Source organism: Triticum aestivum, chromosome 2A, assembly GCF_018294505.1.
Source record: "Triticum aestivum cultivar Chinese Spring chromosome 2A, IWGSC CS RefSeq v2.1, whole genome shotgun sequence".
NCBI classification, from domain to species: domain Eukaryota; kingdom Viridiplantae; phylum Streptophyta; class Magnoliopsida; order Poales; family Poaceae; genus Triticum; species Triticum aestivum.
The window spans coordinates 748,068,630-748,086,204 of record NC_057797.1 but is presented as its reverse complement, the minus strand read 5'-3'; the positions used below and the strand labels follow the sequence as shown (position 1 = coordinate 748,086,204).

The following is a 17,575-nucleotide window of genomic DNA, read 5'->3' as shown; positions in this document are numbered from 1 at the left end:
AACCAGTCCTGTGGGCAGTTTTATGTAAAAATACAAGGTTTGATCAACAACACAAGTTTCAAATCCAACAGCCCACGTTTTAGTTTCCATGTTTCCACTGAGTGAGTGGTTTCCAGGAGATACTTTCTCCTGCAGACAACCACTCAAACACACACATGAGATTTCAAAGTGCACCATGACCAAAGTTTCGATACAAGGCACTACGCAAATAAGTGTATGACCGGGCATCCAACAAATGACTTTCATTCATTAAAAAGATGGTGCATGTGGCTTTGCAGACATAACCACTCAAACACATGAGATTCCAAAGTGCACCACGACCAAAGTTGCAATATACACATAGATTTCAAAGTGCACCATGCCGAACTTTCTATATCTAAATCAACTCAGGAACGAACTAGTACTAGCAATTGGTGATGTGTGAGCTAAAACAACTTATTGTGAGTGTAGGAGTGTTCTATTGGTATGCAGCGTTACGTAGCAGCTTAGCTCGCGAAAGTTAACCAAGACGAATGCACAAAGTTTCACCAGATCAAAATTCAGTCGCTCATAAGAACTTGGAAGTTGTAAAACATGACACAAGATCTCATCAGGTAATGGAGCCCAAGATATTCTTTGTTGAAACATTTCTCCTGATCGTCGATCTGCAAACACAAACTAGAAAAGGTAAGATATCAATCCTTCTCACAGAAAAGCATAATAATTTTAGGGACTGTAATTAACATTTGGCCGCTTTTCAATTGGGCAACAATCAAAATTTTGAGCCATACAACCAAAGACACGTGTCCTAGTAATAATCATAGGTTTCTCTATCCTTTCTCTTCGCCGTGCTGGCGAATATGCTAATGCTCCACGGATCCTAACGGGTCTGTGTAAAGGCCTGGTTTTGTGTACAACCGCGCCCTCTTCTTGTTTTTGTGCCTTGTCTCATTTATAACACATGCTGTCCAATGCAGAAAACACTTCTACAGAACACAGGCAACACTTCTTGGTACCTAGCATTTCACACATGAATATATTTTCTCAATGCAATTCGCACAAAATAAACTACCACAACAGATTGTTCAGTATCTTAAGCTTAGGCTCAGTTACATAGATAAGATGAAAATGATAGTAAAATAAGCTACATGAAATCAAAAGATAAAAAAAAAAAAGGCAACCTGGTGCATGTAGCTCCCGCTTGCGCAGGGTCCAGGGAAGGGTCCGACCACTTTGGGTCTATAGTACGCAGCCTTTCCCTACATTTCTGTAAGAGGCTGTTTCCAGGACTTGAACCCATGACCTCATGGTCACAAGATACTTCATGCATCCAAATACTTCATGCATAAGGACATCCCAATATCTCAAGGCCATTGTCCATAGCAAAGTTGAGTTCATAACACACCCTGGCTCCAAACATCAGTGCGATATCACCCAACTCAGTAATATTCAGGGCTGATGCAACTTTTTGGGGATTTTGTGGGAAACAAACATTTGCAAGCACAATCGAAAACATCAGTGCACATTAGAAAGTATGTTCTAACTAAGATATAATATGCTTTATGCAAGCAACTTGACTGATTAATTGGAGACTTGTTTTACTACAAAACCTCTAGAACCCCTTATAAACATAAGACTGAATCACACAAATTCTCTAGTACATAACAAAATGATGAAACTATGAAAACCCCAACCCTTGGTCCACCATCTTACAAAAATGCCAAATTAGCCTCCACAAGCGAAAAAACTTGCAAAGGATAACTCAAAGTGTTGGTTCAGTTTACTAGATCATCAAGAAACATGTTCCAGTGAAAGAAGCAAAATCTTGCCAACACCTTGTTTCACCTAAGACAGAATCTCAGTTCTCCCCAACCAAGAAAATCACAGTATTTATAGCAGGACTAGTATCATATGTTATACATGCGTTGTGTCAATGCCACCATTAACAGAATATATGCATTATAAGACACGTCGCAAAACAATAGATTTCCTCTATTTTTAAAATTATAACCATTTAAAAGAAATGATACAGTGCCATACAGAAAATGGACCTATTCCATAGCAAACATCTCTAGAATGAGAAGCACACAGGGAGCTTATGATAGACTAACAGATGAAAGAAAAACTTAAATGATCTCCCTGCAGGAGCCATACTAGCTAGTGTAGTGACATTCTTTTCAAACTGAGGAGCTTCCACTCCAGATTTCATAGCAAGCATCTCTAGAATGAGAAGCACACAGAGCTCTAATGTTTGAAGAAATAAAATTTATAAGCTGAATAAAGTAACTGAAGAACAAACCAAAGACTGAAGGAAATGAAAAGAAAAAGATAATAACAAAATGAAGACCAAAGAATACTAAAATGATCAATGAAAAAGACTGAAGAATAAAGATATGAAATGAACTCAAAACAGAACACATTACGGTGGAGGAGTATCCATTGTAAAAAAATGGCAGATAAATGAAGGCGGGTACAAAGAACCAACCAAAAGATACAAAAAGATAAGTGAAGGGCATATACTAAGAATAAATGGCAGATAATGAAGGACACATATGAGAGACAACAGCTTGAAAGCATTTGACAAAGGCATAAAAATTACACAAGTTTCGAAAATAACAGGATTTATTTATATTTCAGGTTCGTGGGACTGGGGGTACACTCAACTAATACAAGCACGACAAATTTCAACAGCCAAAACATGTTTTCAAGGGGCTCGAACTGAATGCTACAGACCTTTCCTTCTTGTACTCAAAGACATTGCAGTAAGACTATAACTTCTGAAAACACATGGATAAATTCTGTGTAGTGCACTAAGAAATGACTGCATTATGTAGGTGAAAAGATACTGAAGAAGACAGCAGACAGCTCTTAAGTATTATATCTGGCAGTGGAAATGTCTGAATTATGTGATTGGTATTTGCAGGGATAAAATCATTTTCTATGTTTGGGAACTCAACCTACTGAGAAAGGCAGCAACCTGGAAATCTGCAGGTGTTATTGTTGCTCAGCGACTGAAGCAGTGAAAGCCCCTCACCTCACGATGTCAGTATCGTCAAGTTTCTGCCGAAGAAGTCACCAAACACTGAAGCTACCATTTGATATTAAACCAACAGGCACATGTTTTGCTAGGCAACCAAAGTAACCGATCTCACAATCCAACCAAGCTTATATGCACATAAGCATGACAAAAAAATAATATATATTGGTTTGATCGAGAACAGAGTTACTACACATGCACATGAAGTTTGAACTCACAAGAGTTAACATGATACACAGTTCCAAGTGAGAGACTGGGTATATCTCAAGCTACAGCCCTATCTATCTACATCAGTCTGTTGCCACTAGAGCCAACCAAAAGCCGTCGCTTCGCTACTATGGCCCATATCAAGTGCTAAAACCCAACGGTGCCTTGGTGCAATGGCTTATGAGCTCGAGTTACCTCCTAAATCACAGTGCATCCTGTGTTAAGGTGGCTCTGAAGGCTAACACCATTGTACTAACTGAAATGCCAGAAGTCTCCATGCAGGAAGCAGTGCCTGCTCACACAGTGGACTGATGCAGCAAGGTAGCGGGCCAGGCTGGATGAGCATGCTCTAAAGGTTCGGTTCCCGGCTGCTCCAGCTTGGGACAAACTGGACTTGATGAAAAGGGGGATGTCAGGGACCTAGTTCCTGAAGCAGAGCAAGCCAGCACTGAAGCAACTATTCTACACCCCCCAACCATCCTCTGTATTCCCATCTACCTTTCCCAATCTGTATCCAAACCAGAACATCTCGAGACAAAGCAACATTGTAAGATATATGTTAACATACTAATCGTCAGATGGCGACGGCGGCGGCGGAATCTTCTTGGGTGACTTGAGGAAGTAAGACACCAGTCGGTCAACAGGCTTGCCGCTCTTGCACAGGTCGTAGAGGAACTTGACGCACGTCGCGATGAAAACGACCTGGCGCACCACGTCGTCCGACAGCTTGAGTTTCTTCGCCACGGAGGCCACTTCTCCGGGGAACTTGGGCGACTTGACGGCTGCAAGTATGACGACGCACATGAAGTGGAACGGGCGTGAGTAGTTCTCCTACGCGGAAGACGCCGCCGAGAGGACACGCGCGGGGAGGTGTAGGATGTAGGCCAGGGGCTCGTCTTGGGAGGTCTCCTTCATGTCACCAGCCCGTGGCGGACGAGATGGGGCCAGACGGCGCGGAGTAGGCGCGGGCGCGGCGACCAGGAGCGTGCGGGGTGGCTGCAGAGGCGGTGAAACGCTCGGAATCTAGTGGCGTTCGAGAATCGATCGCCATCGTGCGGAAGGGGGGGAACGGAGATGCACGTACCAGGCGGCGGAAGACGACCAGATGTCGAGTCGCCATCCCAGGAACACGCAGCGTAGGGAGGGGTGGTGCGCTGATCGCCATCGCCATCGCCATCGCCTCGCGGAGCTCGACGGCGGCTAGGGTTTGCGTACCTCGTCGTCGGCGGCGGCGAGCAGTGGTGGAAGACGAAGCCGAGCAAGCTTAGCTAATTCGCAGTTGATGCTAACCGTCCGATCTGCCCAAAGATCCGTGAAAGTCTGCGGCTCGCTTTTTTTTGTGAGGGGCCGCTTTCTTTTGTTGTTGTTCTGTTCTTTTTTTTAGGCTTGTATTTTGGTCCTACGTACGATTCGGGGGAAAAGAAGTCCATTTTCCACTCTCAAATGTGCCCTAATAGACAAATCCCTCCTGAAGTCGATTTTGGTACAATTTTAACCCTGAAATATCGAAAACCAGATAAATTTGCCCCTTGAGTGTTTTTGCTGTGATTTAGGTGGTTTTAGGAGATGAGGTCGTCTTCCTTCTCTCTCCACCGAAGCCAAGTCCTGCATAAGCACAAGCACAAACACAAACACATGGTGAGCGTCTCCCGAAAGCAAGTGAAGTGTGGTGTGGCACGCCCAGACCGGGGTGAGGAAATGGATGGGGTTGAAGGCGGGAGTGGCGAGCATGTCGGCGTCCTTAGCGAACTTGGCAAGCGCCCACTGGAGGACGTAGGCATTGGGCTTGGAGCGACTGAGTGCCAACCCGACGGCGGTGGGCGCCGCATCCACTCTGGTCCCCTCTTCCTCTTGCGTGGCCATTGGTGGATCTCACATACCCTGTTCATCAGAGAGTGGCGGGGAAACGGAATCGGACAGCAATGGTCGCGGCCGGCGGCGACCGCTCTGGTCGAAGAAGAGCAATAGAGAGGAGTACGTACAGGTTAAGGGCTCTTGCTGTTGTCGCGCGCGGAGCCGACGACTAGGTTAGGGGCTCTCGCTGCAATGACAGAGGACCTCACCCTGCATTCGCGCGCCAGGTCGGGGAGGACGGCTGCAGTGGCTACCAGGGCAGCGCATCATGGAGGAGGGAGCTCGGTGCAGGGAGGAGCCGGGAGCGTCAGGAACACCGGAGGTAGCTCAGGGAACGTGACAGAGGTGCCAAAGCTCGTCGGAGCTAGGGATTCTGCCATGACGGAGGCAGCATACCGAACACGGGGAAGATAACTGCAGGCTGTAATTTTGCGCAACTAGGTCCAGTCGCTTTGGCAGACTAAATGAGGGAGGTGCGGTGAAGCTTTATGACTTGGCGGCGTGTCTCAAGGTAGCTGGTGGCCTTGTGTGCGGCGACGGCGACAGTGGTGACCGCAGCACGGGCGCGCGTGGGGCGTGCGATTCGTGCCATGAGAGGCGGAGAGGAGGGGAGAGGAAGGGGATAGAGGGGCTAGGGCACCCGGGGCGAGTTATATAGGCCTATGGCGGCGTTGTAGCAGCTCGGTGGCGAGCATCGGCATCCATGGAGTCGGATGAATGACATGCAGAAGAGAGGGAGAGAGGAGGAAGACGATGTCATCTCCCAAAATCACCTAAATCATTGCAAAACTGCTCAAGGGGCAAATTTATCCGGTTTCATAGATTTCAGGGTTAAAATTGTACCAAAATCGATTTAGGGGGGGGGGGGGTTATTTGTCCATTGAGGCTTCTCTTTCTTGCTTTTCCTGGCCTTTTTCTTTCTTCACCGCTCTCTCGACTGACTTGTTTGGGCCATAGTTTTTCACGGCCTGCACCATGAGGCAGGGTGTTATGTAAGACAAATCTTGTTGTCTCAAAAAAAAATTGTAAGACAAATCTCTTTATCCAAAGATTCATATCTTAGCTTGATCCTATCTTTCTTTTTTTGAACAAGGTGATGGCGCCACAGGTGCCTTTCATTGATCTCAAGCACAGGTTACATATATGTGATTTTACAGTGCTCCAGATTAAGATTTCCTAGCTTACAAAGCATAGGACAGTGATCAACTACATGAAATCTGCTATTACAAACTAAAGTAGAGCAGCCATTGGGATGTGAGGAGTAAGCATTGACTGCATTAGTATGTGCTTTCCTATTTAGCTCCCTGGGAATGCGACGTACATCAGTTCGAAACTGACTGGTCGTGGCAAAGAACCTGGCTAAGTAATTCCTGATTTCCCAATGGCCAGGCTTTGTCATGAATATCTCTGGATGCTGCTGCTTGTGCCAAAGTCTGATTATCTGTAAGAAATATAGCCTCTGTTACATCCAAGCCAGCTGCTATGCGAGTTGCTACCTGAAGTGCCATTGCTTTCGCCTAAAGTGTGGAGTCAACCCGTTTTTCCATAGCAAGTACACACACATCAATTTGTTGCTGCTCACCTTCAAAGTAGATGGATACACCAATTCATACAATGTTTTGATTTAATGCTTTTCATTTTGCATTTGTATGTACCTTGCAATTCAAACTCGTAGTTTGGACTGGAACTGTGTTGGCGTGCTTATGAGAATTTAGAGATGTATTTTCTTGCGAATTTTTATCATTGCATTGCTCTGTGTGATCAATCTGAAAAGCTAATTCCTGATTATTTAGGATGGCCTGCATTGCTTGGTGCACGTGTGTTGGTTTTGTTTCTTTCTTGCCGAAGAGTGTGTCATTTCTATCTTTCCATAAGAAGGGTGTCAATAATTTCTACAATATTGCCATGATTATTGGAAAGAAATTCAGATTTGATAAACCAAGGGTGTGCAATCCAAGCTGCTTTTGCAAAAGGACAATCAAAGAAGAGATGCATCCCATCTTCTTCTCGACCGAGCACTGTATTATACTAAGAAGCATCAGTACACTGCCCCCCTCCCCTCGCGTCGCCCCTCTCGGGCGGTTTGGGGGTTCAAACCCTAGCCCCGCCGCCGGCCCCTCCTCCCCCTCTCCCTCCCCTAGCCGCCGCCCGAAGCGGCCGCCGGCCAAGCCCGGGGCGCTGCTGATGAAGGTGGCGGCGGGGCCTCTCGCTCCTCTCGCTGCTGCCCTGTCTTGCTCGCGGGGAGACTCGGGATCCGGTGCGGTGGCCCCGGCTGGTTGGGCTCCACTGGACCTCGGCGCAAGGTGGCGCCGACGCGGGTCGCAGATCTTGGCCGTGCGGGCGGCAAGCTCTGCGGTGATGCGAGCCAGGGCGCGGCGGCGGCCTCTGCTCCGACGCCGCCAGATCTGGCCGCCTTCTCCCTTCCGCTGCTGATTCGGCGGACTCTCACCCCCCAGCTCTAGTTTGCCTCATCGTAGATGACATTCCTCCTCTAGGTGGGTGCCAGTGAAGGGTGCATTCGACCGGGAGAAATCCCAAGCTAGCTCTGCCGGCTTCAACGGCGGTGACGCCCGCAGGCGCCAGTCACCTTCCTGGAGGCCTCGTCAGGTATATTGCCCTCGTCCCCTTCCCCTTGGCTTCCCGGGTGAAAACCCCAACTTTGTTGGGCGGCGGCGACGCCCTTGGCGCCATATCCTTCCTGAAGGCGCCACTTAGGGAATAAGGATGGTTGTTGGACTTTGCTGCGATGTGTGTGGTGGGTGTCGGCGGCGATAGTGTTTCTCCAGTGGTGGCGGTGCCGTCCCTAGTGAGGGACCATGATGGTTGGGTGCTCTCCATGCTCCTATAGTGCCCCTCTCTGGTGCCCGTGGTTCCTGGACAGGAGGGGATAGGGATCCCTTCTGTTGGTGTCACTCCAGCGAGCCGTAGAGCCAAAGCTTATAATTTTGATCTTGGTCCTGGCTGTTGCTCTTTCGTTCATCCTGGCGGCTTGTCTTTTGTGTGCTCGGGTCTCTGGATTTCGGCGATGTTCTGCTCCAGGTGAGAAGTTGGCGACAAGACGGGACTGCCTGGTTCCGCTCCTGTGGTTTCCATCGATGTCGTCCATCCAGGTTCTAGGATGAACATGTCCATCTGTCGACGGTGCGACGGTGCAACGCCTTCCGAGCCAGGCGAGGAGGCAGGGGCCTTCTTCGAAGATGGATCTAGATGGTAGTGTTCTTCGCTAGGGCCCTGGTGTTTGGCGATGGCTGGCCTGCTCGGCGGCGTCTGTTCTTCCTCTTCCGCGCCGGCATTCTCCTACTAGACTTCGTGTGTGCAAGAGGGCCTTGTCATCCCGAAGCTAGGTGCTCATTGTCGATCTTCTTTAGCTTGTTGTATGCTGGGTCTGTGAGCTGCTCCCTAGGTGCTCATCATCTTATCTTTCCATACCTATTTCAGTACCTGCTTAATTTCCCGAGGAACCTGTCTAGGCATACATGATCTATGTTGTTGCAATTTTTGCAAACATGCCCTGTACGCATATTCGGACATGCATTTTATTGAGGGATGTAGTTTCTAGCAGAAAATATCAGGTCCGTCCTATTGAATAATTGGTAGTTGCACAATGTTGTTTGCTATTTCCTGCCCATACAAGTCGTATATAAGACCGACATCCCAAATCTTTTAGTTTTGGATCCACAAGTCCACTACTTGAGCAGGGTATATATAGTGTCGTGGTTGGATTCTCAAATGATCATATATTGCTTGCCAATGAGGAACAAGGGGAGCTCCAACTAGAAGAATTTCCATCAGGAATCTGGTAAACACTGTTATTTAGAAGAATATGTCTTACCTTAAGGACTAAAGCCCAAAATTCTGACTTTGGGACATTGAATTGCGCTTTCCAAATATACGTGTTAGGAAAGTATTTTGCCTTAAATGTGCTAGAAAGCTACGTGGTTGTTCTGCAATTCTCCAAGCTGCTGAAAAAATCAGGCTTTTTATTAATTGTTTGTATATTTCTGATTCCCAAGCCTCCTTCCATTTTTGGAGTGCAAATGTCTTTCCATCCTTTGAGGGAAAGAGTCTTCTTGGAGGGTTCCTCTTTTATTCATGCCCACCAAAGATGTTGAATTGTAGGAGGAGGCACCAACCACACACCCCCGCGATGGAACAAAGCATAGACATGACATGCACATACAACATAGCAAAAAGGCACACGCAGGTGCACACCCACACACACACACACACACACACTTTGCTACCCTGAGTATCTTCCATATTCTAGCCGCAACTTGTTGCCCCCCGCCATCTTCTAGCCGGAGGGCATTCTCCCTTTGTAGCATATTCATGCCTTGTTCCGGCATCACTCGATCACCATCATTTAACAATATTGTCATCATGTTAAAAAGAAGCAAGCATAACAAACAAACTCAGCTGGCAATCTAACGAGTTTGTTATCAAAACAGACTTTGTTTCTGAGCTTCCAGATGGCCTAGCACAAAGCAGCAACTCCAACAATTTGTAAATTTCTACTATTGGGGAGAAACTGGGGATCCACCAGAAATATTGAGAAAAACATGCGGGCCTATAGAAACGGCACCAACACATTTGCATACCATACTCCAAACATACTTGGCTGCAGAACAACCAAAGAACATGTGGGTTATGCTTTCATTATCATGACAATATTGACACACAGGTCACCTGTCCATTTTCTTTTTAACATGTTGTCTTTAGTGGCTATATCATTATGCCAAATTAACCAGAGCTAGATTTTGATTTTCAAAGGGACTTCAGACTTCCACGAATGTTTGAAAGATCTATCAAGATGCATATCAGACAGACGATGCTAAACAGATTTGACAGCGGATCTGCTTTTTCTTACTCCAAGTCCAAATAGGGATATCCTCCCCCTATCACTGATCTCCACAGGAAGAAGAATTCGTCTCAACCTGTTCAACTGGATTATCTGATTTTTCCCTTAGCCATCTCCTAAAACTCAGATTCCAATTCATATCGGCCATTTCTCTAACAAAAATTTTCTGTTCCTGGAAAATCTCATAGAAATCACTAAATTGAACTCATAGAGCTCCATTGCCAACCCAACAGTCATTCCAGAAATCAGTTTGTTTTCTATTGACCACCTTCATTCTTCTCCCTTGCAGGTATATGTCCCTGATCCTGAGCAAATCAGTCCAACATGGAGAGTCATTGGCAGAATCTCACCTGCCTAACCCCATGACCAATGATATACTTTTTCCTGAGAATTTCCTGCCACAAGCCTTCTTTGTTTTCCATGTTCCACCACCATTTGCAAAGTAGGCTTACATTAAATTTCTTCAGCTCTTTGATCCCTAAACCCCCTTTTCTCTTAGGTCTACAAGCTAGAACCCATTTTACCATATGGTATTTTTTCTTTATGCTGCCTCTCCGCCAAAAGAATTTTCCGATGGCTTTATCCATTCTTCCCAAATTAGTCTTAGGGAATCTATACATAGAGAAGCAGAAGACATGCATACTTAGTAGGGCAAGCACCTATCCTGGTAACTCTCCCACCCAAGGATAAATTTCCAGCTTCCCGACCATCCATCCCTTTACACATGCATTTTTCAGTTGGCACCCAATCCTCCACATGCAGTCTGATGCCAAAAACAGGGACTCCCAAGTACTTTATGGGTCATGAGCCATGTGGCAATTCAACATATCAGCATACAAACTGCCCTTGTCCTCAACACGCATCACCATAATCACCTCACTCTTCTGAAAGTTGATTTTCAATCCTAACATTTGTTCAAAGAGATACAACAACAGGTTCATGTTCCTAACACCCTCCACTTCATCCTGCATAAGGATGATGATGTCATCTGCCCTTGTGCCTTTTGTACCATTCTTTAACATGTTACAACGGCTTCATGTGCCAGTCACTTGTTCTCACCCCTTTAAAGCTACCAAAATTTCTCCCAATAATATCATTGACCTTCACATTCAAGGTACCCCCCCTTTCACCATTGTTTGAAACCAATCCACCCATTTCTCATTAAAACCCATATCTATCAAACTTTGGAAAAGAAAATTCCAATTAACCTTGTCATACACTTTCTCAAAATCCAGCTTCAACACTACACCTTGTTGTTTCCTCACCCTAGCCTCATGTAAAAATTCATGCAAAGACATCACTCCATCCATAATGCTCCTTTCTTTGATAAAAGCATTCTGGCTCACTGATATTAGCTTCTTCATAAAAGGTTTCACTCTCTCATCCAAAGTTTTGGGGAGTGAGCAATTTAGAAATACCTTCTGGTAATACACAAGTAAAGTTTATATATAATCCCAGCATCAATTTTAAAACAGCCCATCAAATTTCCAAGCATATAACATATATTAAAGAACTCAGTATTGTTTTAGTTGAAAGTTTTTCTCTGATACACTGTTTATTAAGATATTACCTAAACATGCAGGTAACTGAAGTTGACGTTCCACAGCTAAATTATTTTGTTACAGGAGGAGCAGGAGCTAACGATGTCACGACTAATAGAAATCATTCCGTGGGGGAGAGCATTCCACGACTAATAGAGGTCCAAACATGCATGATTAAAAAAAAGATCCAAATATGAATTGACCGGCCAATCAAAAGATGAGGGGTATTTCTACAAAAATAAACCAGGAGTCAAATCTCCCACATCAGAACATTTCACCAGCAATAGAGGTCCCATACCTACATGCACATTTCATTGTTACCAAACTTATCTACTTTGGTATAAATACAGTATAAGTTCGTTGCAGCAAACAAAGCTAGCAACAAACTGACTAAACGAGCGACCTATCCATTTGGGTCATCCCTTTTCACCCATCATTTGCATCATCCTGGTAGAGCTTATTGACCCATCCAAACATATCACGGATGGTAAGCTTCACCACCTTCATCAGTCCACCTTTGGTGCGGAGAGTTCTGTAAATCCCAAGCCAATAGATTCTGAGGTGCTTTATGCCGACGAATTCGTAGTAAACCGTTATGATGTATAGATATATATTAAGCGTCCTGAGATAAAAAAACAATAGTATTATTTCCAACACAAAAGGTAAGCATGGTAAAAAGAAATGCACAATTATAGGTTGCAAGTGAAAATGTTAGAGAATAAAATTAGAATTCTTTATGGGAAATCAAGCCTTTGTCCATATTCAACAGCTTTCTACATTCTAAGTATCATTACCTTACTCCCTCAAAAAAAAAGTATCATTACCTTACAGAAAATAAATGCAATAGTTCAGAATTGTAGTACTGTACAAGAAGCTGGTGACTACTCCCATGTTTTTTTTCCCAAACGCAGATCTAGTTTCGTAGTACTTTGTATTAGAAGAACGCCAAGAAGTCACAAAGCTACAAAAGCCGACTGACACAAACTACAAACTTGGCAAAAAAGAAAGAAGCAACAGAAAAAAGCCTAAAGCCTAAAACAGGGGTTAGCAGAGCGTTAACGCTGTCAGGCTGATGTTGAGCTGTCGTGAGGCTCAAATTGGTATAAAAAAACTCAATCTGGGAGTTCAGGACTGTGGCTTTCATTTAGAAGAACTACCAACACCGCAGGGAGTTAAGGACTCAAACCTAGCTGGGTTGAGTGAGCACAAAAGCTGCTAGCCCACGGAGCAACACTCCCATTGACTAATCTAGGCTAATGTTCTAAAGTGGGTTTGCAATGGTATTTGCCCAATATACACTGTTCTTCTACTGAACACCTACATTCCTTAATAAGATCAAGCTGGTAAAGTAGGAACTTTATCCACATACTGACTGAATAGAGTCAGGTGCCGCCTAATTTTAAAACCCAAACATGCTACTAATTTCAAAACCAAATCTGGTTTTCTCACAAAATAAGAAGCAACAAGCACCATTATCCTTATGGAAAAAGATATCATCATTTTTAAGTAAATAATGGATCTGTAGCTATATTTGCAATCAGCATTAAACGAGATAGCAACTCGCAGGACACTGCCCATTTATATCTGAAGAACTAGAATATGCTGATCATGAGTTGGTTCGTGAACTTGTGTGTTGTTCTCGCAAAATTTACATGAATCCTGAGATCACCATTTTTTTGAATGTGGCTTTGCACAAAAATGTTGGAGTTTTGCCAAGCTCAGCTGGGCCTCTGCCCCCCCCCCTCCCCCACCCCCACCCCACACGGTTACTTCGATCTCAGACTCTTTCAATAAGACCAAGGCTCTATTCCAGGGACAGTGTTTCATTGAGCTGGTAGTATGCGCGCTCGGAATGTTTGGAAAGAGAAATGGATTTATCATTGAGCATAAGCCACCTAGCTTCGGCAGATGGAAGGTTCAATTCAAGAGAGGCTTGCATCTCATCACTCATCATATCAAGGACAACAAAATCCAGTTTTAAAGGCTTGGATAGAATCTCTCTGTTTCTCATTAACACCTAATCCCTCTAACTCCCTTTCCCTCTGTCCATGTAGTCCTACCTTTGTAAAGTCTCTGTAGTTTCTTTCCCTTCTACAATTAATAAACCCTGACAGTCTCTACTGAGATGTGCAATTTCGTCTTCTGCCTCAACAACTACCGAGCAGTCCATGTGCAACTTTTCTGCCGTCGGCGAAGATGTTACCACATCAGCCGCCGGCACTGGAGCACCACGATCTAGGATATAGTTGGCGGGAGCCGGCCACCCGCGACGCACAGACAGTGGTCTCCGCGCCAGAAAAGTATGTAACTTAGCATAACACAGTCAATAACTTTCAGTTAATAAAAGGAGTTGGCTTCTCCGGCTGTAAAGTTGCATTGATTTCTGTAGCACCTAACTAATGAGCTACAGGTCAAAAAAGAGAGTAAAAAATCACTAGTTGTAACTACAATGCATTGAAAACATATATAGCAGATAATGTAAGTGTTGTGCTCAAATACTAACCAGATCAAATCCACAAGAACACCGTAGAAACCCTAGCACAAGCACAGAGCAAATATTAATTAGTGAAGCATGTAATTGCATAGCCTTCCTAGAAAAGTGTGTAGAGCATTGTAACTGTTTGCTAGGAGAAATATCGCACCTGATAAGCACTGTTGTCCTTGAAAGACAATATAAGTAGAAGAACTGCAGGGAAAACAAACCTTGTGATATCAACAAAGGTTAAACACTACAACAGTAAATAGAGCAGGGACTAGAGGTCACAGTCAAAAAAGGCGCGCCTAGGCTCTAGGCAATAGCAAAACGCTTAACACTTAATTGCGCTTAAGTGAGGGCTTTGGTCAGAAAAGCAGAAGGCAGAGGTAAAACACACAATTAACACCTAGTTTTTTCTTTTTCTTTTTACTTTGCTAGAGACAAATCAGCAAATATATAGGTGAAGCATTAGAAAGCGATTACATAAACATTGATATCACTGGTGTCACAGATGATGAATATTCTAAAGTATCATGAACAATTAACTAGAGCACAGTTTCAATTATTAAACAACCTTATAGTCGAGCTCTTCAGAATAATGCCTTTTTCATGTACATGCTTATTTCTTAAATAATATACATTAAAAAATTCCTGAAAATTGAAAAAGGTACTATGTAAATTGAGGTGTTTTTGAACTCACCTAGTTGTATTCGTGCACAAATATCATTTGCCCTGCCATTCCTTTTCAACTCTGCTGCTAAATCACTTAACTTGTAGAACATATATCCGAGAACAACGTCCAGAAAAAGGGTAGGTGCCACCTGCCAGAGCTGGTAGACACCAGCGAGTACTAACAATGCACCTGCAAGGAAAGACATGAAATTTACTCAAACATGTCCACTGCTTGTAAGGACTTCAGAATTGTATTTACTTGTTCTCAGAAAGAGCATAACTAAGTTGAGATATGTGTTTCTTGTCTAAAACCCTTATCTGACAATCTTGTTCACATCCTTGTGCTAGTAATAATCCTAATTCTGAAGTGCCCAAAGAAAAGATAGTAGTGCTGAAACTACAGTATCAGATCATATTCAATGTCAGTGAATGACAAAGTAAAATTTGGAGCCAAATCCGTCGGTACTCCAGTGGATTTGACAATGACACCAGTTGTCGACTAGTCCATACTCCATACAGAGGCAATCACGATCAAATTGGTTATCTTATCGCGATGTTTGACAGGGAAAACAAGAAAGAGCGTTCTTCTACTTACCAGAGAGGACGCCCGCGTGGAAGCTGCGGCAGCGGAAGACGTTGCCGGCGGCCATGATTTCGCGCAGCGCGAGGGAAGTGGATTCGAGCGGGGAGGCCACGAGTGCGCCCCATATAGCACTCAGCTCTTCCCGTCCCTGTCCGGCCGGATCCACGTCCGTGAGGGGGAAGTAATCGTCGTCCTCCGCAAGCATGTCCTCCGCCCACCACGGCAAAGGCGGCAACGCCGGCAAGGGTTCCGGGGCGGGGGCGGAGGCGGCAGGGGAAGCGCGAGCCATCTTCAAGGTTATTCTACCGCTGCTATAATTAGGGCATCCGAGGAAACTGCCGGCGCGCGTGGATAACGATCGACGGATCGCGGCCCCGGCTGGGCAGCACCGGAGAGAATGCGCCATTGTAGCTGAATTCAGTGCCATGTTTGGGGGTTTTGGAGTTTGGCAGATACGGCCAGAGATTGGACGTGAGGCTTGGTGGTGGCGGCCGCGGCGGCGGCGGGCGGCGGCGGAGAAAGATAAAACGGGGAAGAGTCCCGTGCTTGTCCGGCCGTGCGGCCGTGCCCCGTCGGGTTGGCCTTTTCTGATATTTTCCATCGCTTGTCTAGGCCGAATTGGGCATCGGCCATCTAGTGGGCCTTGCAGTCCATCTCGACAATGCCACGTGTAAGACCCAATTTTTTATCTTCCTTTTCCTTTTGGAGCATGTCCACTTGTCCAATAAATGATCTATCTTACTTCACCAAAAAATGGTGTGAGTAAAATATACTTACATCATTAAAAAGTGCTTACATCACAAAAAAACTACCAGCTACAACAGATGATATAAAATACAGCAGCTACGAAGTGCCACTCCAACAGGTGATGCAAAAATGGCCAACGGTCGCGCGGCAGCCACTCAACAGCAGCCAACAACCGCACATATTTGAATGAAAATGATCCCATAAACATATAAAATCAACAACATTTCAAATTCAACATGAAATCATCTTCCATAGCAAACATAATTCACGATCCAACAAACAAAAGTGCATCATATTAAACATAGTTCATAATCCAACAAATAAAAATTCACATAAACATAAGATAAAACATAGCATCCCAACTTTCATTCTCTCCGTTATCACTTGTGACACTGTGGACATTGGCAGCATCATTGTCAATGGATTCCTTCTCGACGTTCTTATGCGTTGATGCATCGATGCTGCCACCTTCACCGAAAGCACCTCCGATGCCACTCAGGTTGCTACCGAATCCACCTCTCATGCCACTCATGTTGCTACCATAGCCACCATCCACCAAGGCACCTCCCATGTTGCCACCAAAGCCATCACTCATGTTGACACCAAATGCACCATCCATGGCATCTCCCATCATGTTCATGTAGCCACCCATGACACCTCTCATGCCACCCATAGCACCTCCCATGCCACCCATTCCTCCTTCCATTCCACCCTCATGCCACCCGTTCCTCCTCCCATTTCACCCATGATACCTCACATGCCACTCATTCCTTCTCCCATAATACCCGTGGCACCTCCAATGCCACCCATTCCTCCTCCCATTCCACCCATTCCTTCTCCCATAATACCCATGTCACTTCTCATGCCACCCATTCCTCCTCCCATCATGTTCTCGTGAGCATGGTCTTCTTCCTGATCATTTCATTGCGGCAAAGCTCGGCAAACGCTTTTTGCTTGGGGTCGAGGCCACTTGTGTCCATAAACATAAATTTGAGGTCGAGGCCACTTGTGCCCAGCCATCGCACACAGTTCGGTCTAAGGGTGTGCAGTATGTGTGTTTTCTTAGCAGGATTCTGCACTAGCGACATATGCATCTCGTATTAGAAAAATATATTCATGTGGTAAGGGGATGTTGACGTATTTAAAAACATGCTCATGTTAAAATGAACCTTTTTTTACAGTGCATGTGAAAATGAACCCGTGTGCTAATCATAAAACTCTAACAGTCTAACCACGTCAAGAGTTTTTAAAGCAAAAAAAAATATTTTCCTTTTGTACCTTCAAGCTAACCGTTGAAAGTTGTCTCTTGTTTCCTCTCCCAACACTAGGCGGTTAGGGAAAAATCTGCTCTCCAGGTTTCACCGATGAGCCCGTGGATTCTGTTGGGAAACACAGTATTTCAAAATTTTCCTACGATCACGCAAGATCTATCTAGGAGATGCATAGCAACGAGAGGGAAGAGTGTGTCTACGTACCCTCGTAGACCGAAAGCGGAAGCGTTTAGTAACGCGGTTGATGTAGTCGAACTTCTTCGCGATCCAACCGATCCAAGTACCGAACACACGGCACCTCCGTGATCTGCACACGTTCAGCTCGATGACGTCCCTCAAACTCTTGATCC

General features: G+C 45.1%; 1 protein-coding gene and 1 long non-coding RNA gene across 2 annotated transcripts; both read right to left on the bottom strand.

Moving 5' to 3' along the window:
- Positions 1-227: 227 nt before the first annotated feature.
- On the bottom strand, positions 228-4,594 carry LOC123190824 (uncharacterized). The gene is made up of 2 exons (XR_006496579.1): positions 4,308-4,594; positions 228-644 (listed from the first exon to the last, which is right to left on the bottom strand). It is a non-coding gene; the product is annotated as an uncharacterized lncRNA (long non-coding RNA).
- A 7,080-nt stretch (positions 4,595-11,674) lies between these two features.
- On the bottom strand, positions 11,675-15,798 carry LOC123186391 (uncharacterized). The gene is made up of 5 exons (XM_044598167.1): positions 15,220-15,798; positions 14,653-14,814; positions 14,119-14,162; positions 13,980-14,011; positions 11,675-12,098 (listed from the first exon to the last, which is right to left on the bottom strand). Exons 1-5 carry the CDS (start codon positions 15,632-15,634, stop codon positions 11,903-11,905), a joined length of 849 nt encoding a protein of 282 aa, XP_044454102.1. The 5' UTR covers positions 15,635-15,798; the 3' UTR covers positions 11,675-11,902.
- Positions 15,799-17,575: the final 1,777 nt, after the last annotated feature.

What these genes read in the sequence shown, in the direction of transcription:
- LOC123186391 (XM_044598167.1), bottom strand. Translation starts at nt 15,634, where the DNA reads ATGGCACTGAATTCAGCTACAATGGCGCATTCTCTCCGGTGCTGCCCA. An exon ending in TTGTGCACGAATACAACTAG is followed by an intron (nt 14,163 to 14,652) that starts GTGAGTTCAAAA and finishes TTTTCCCTGCAG; the next exon opens with TTCTTCTACTTATATTGTCT. An exon ending in GTTCTTGTGGATTTGATCTG is followed by an intron (nt 12,099 to 13,979) that starts GTTAGTATTTGA and finishes TTTTTATCTCAG; the next exon opens with GACGCTTAATATATATCTAT.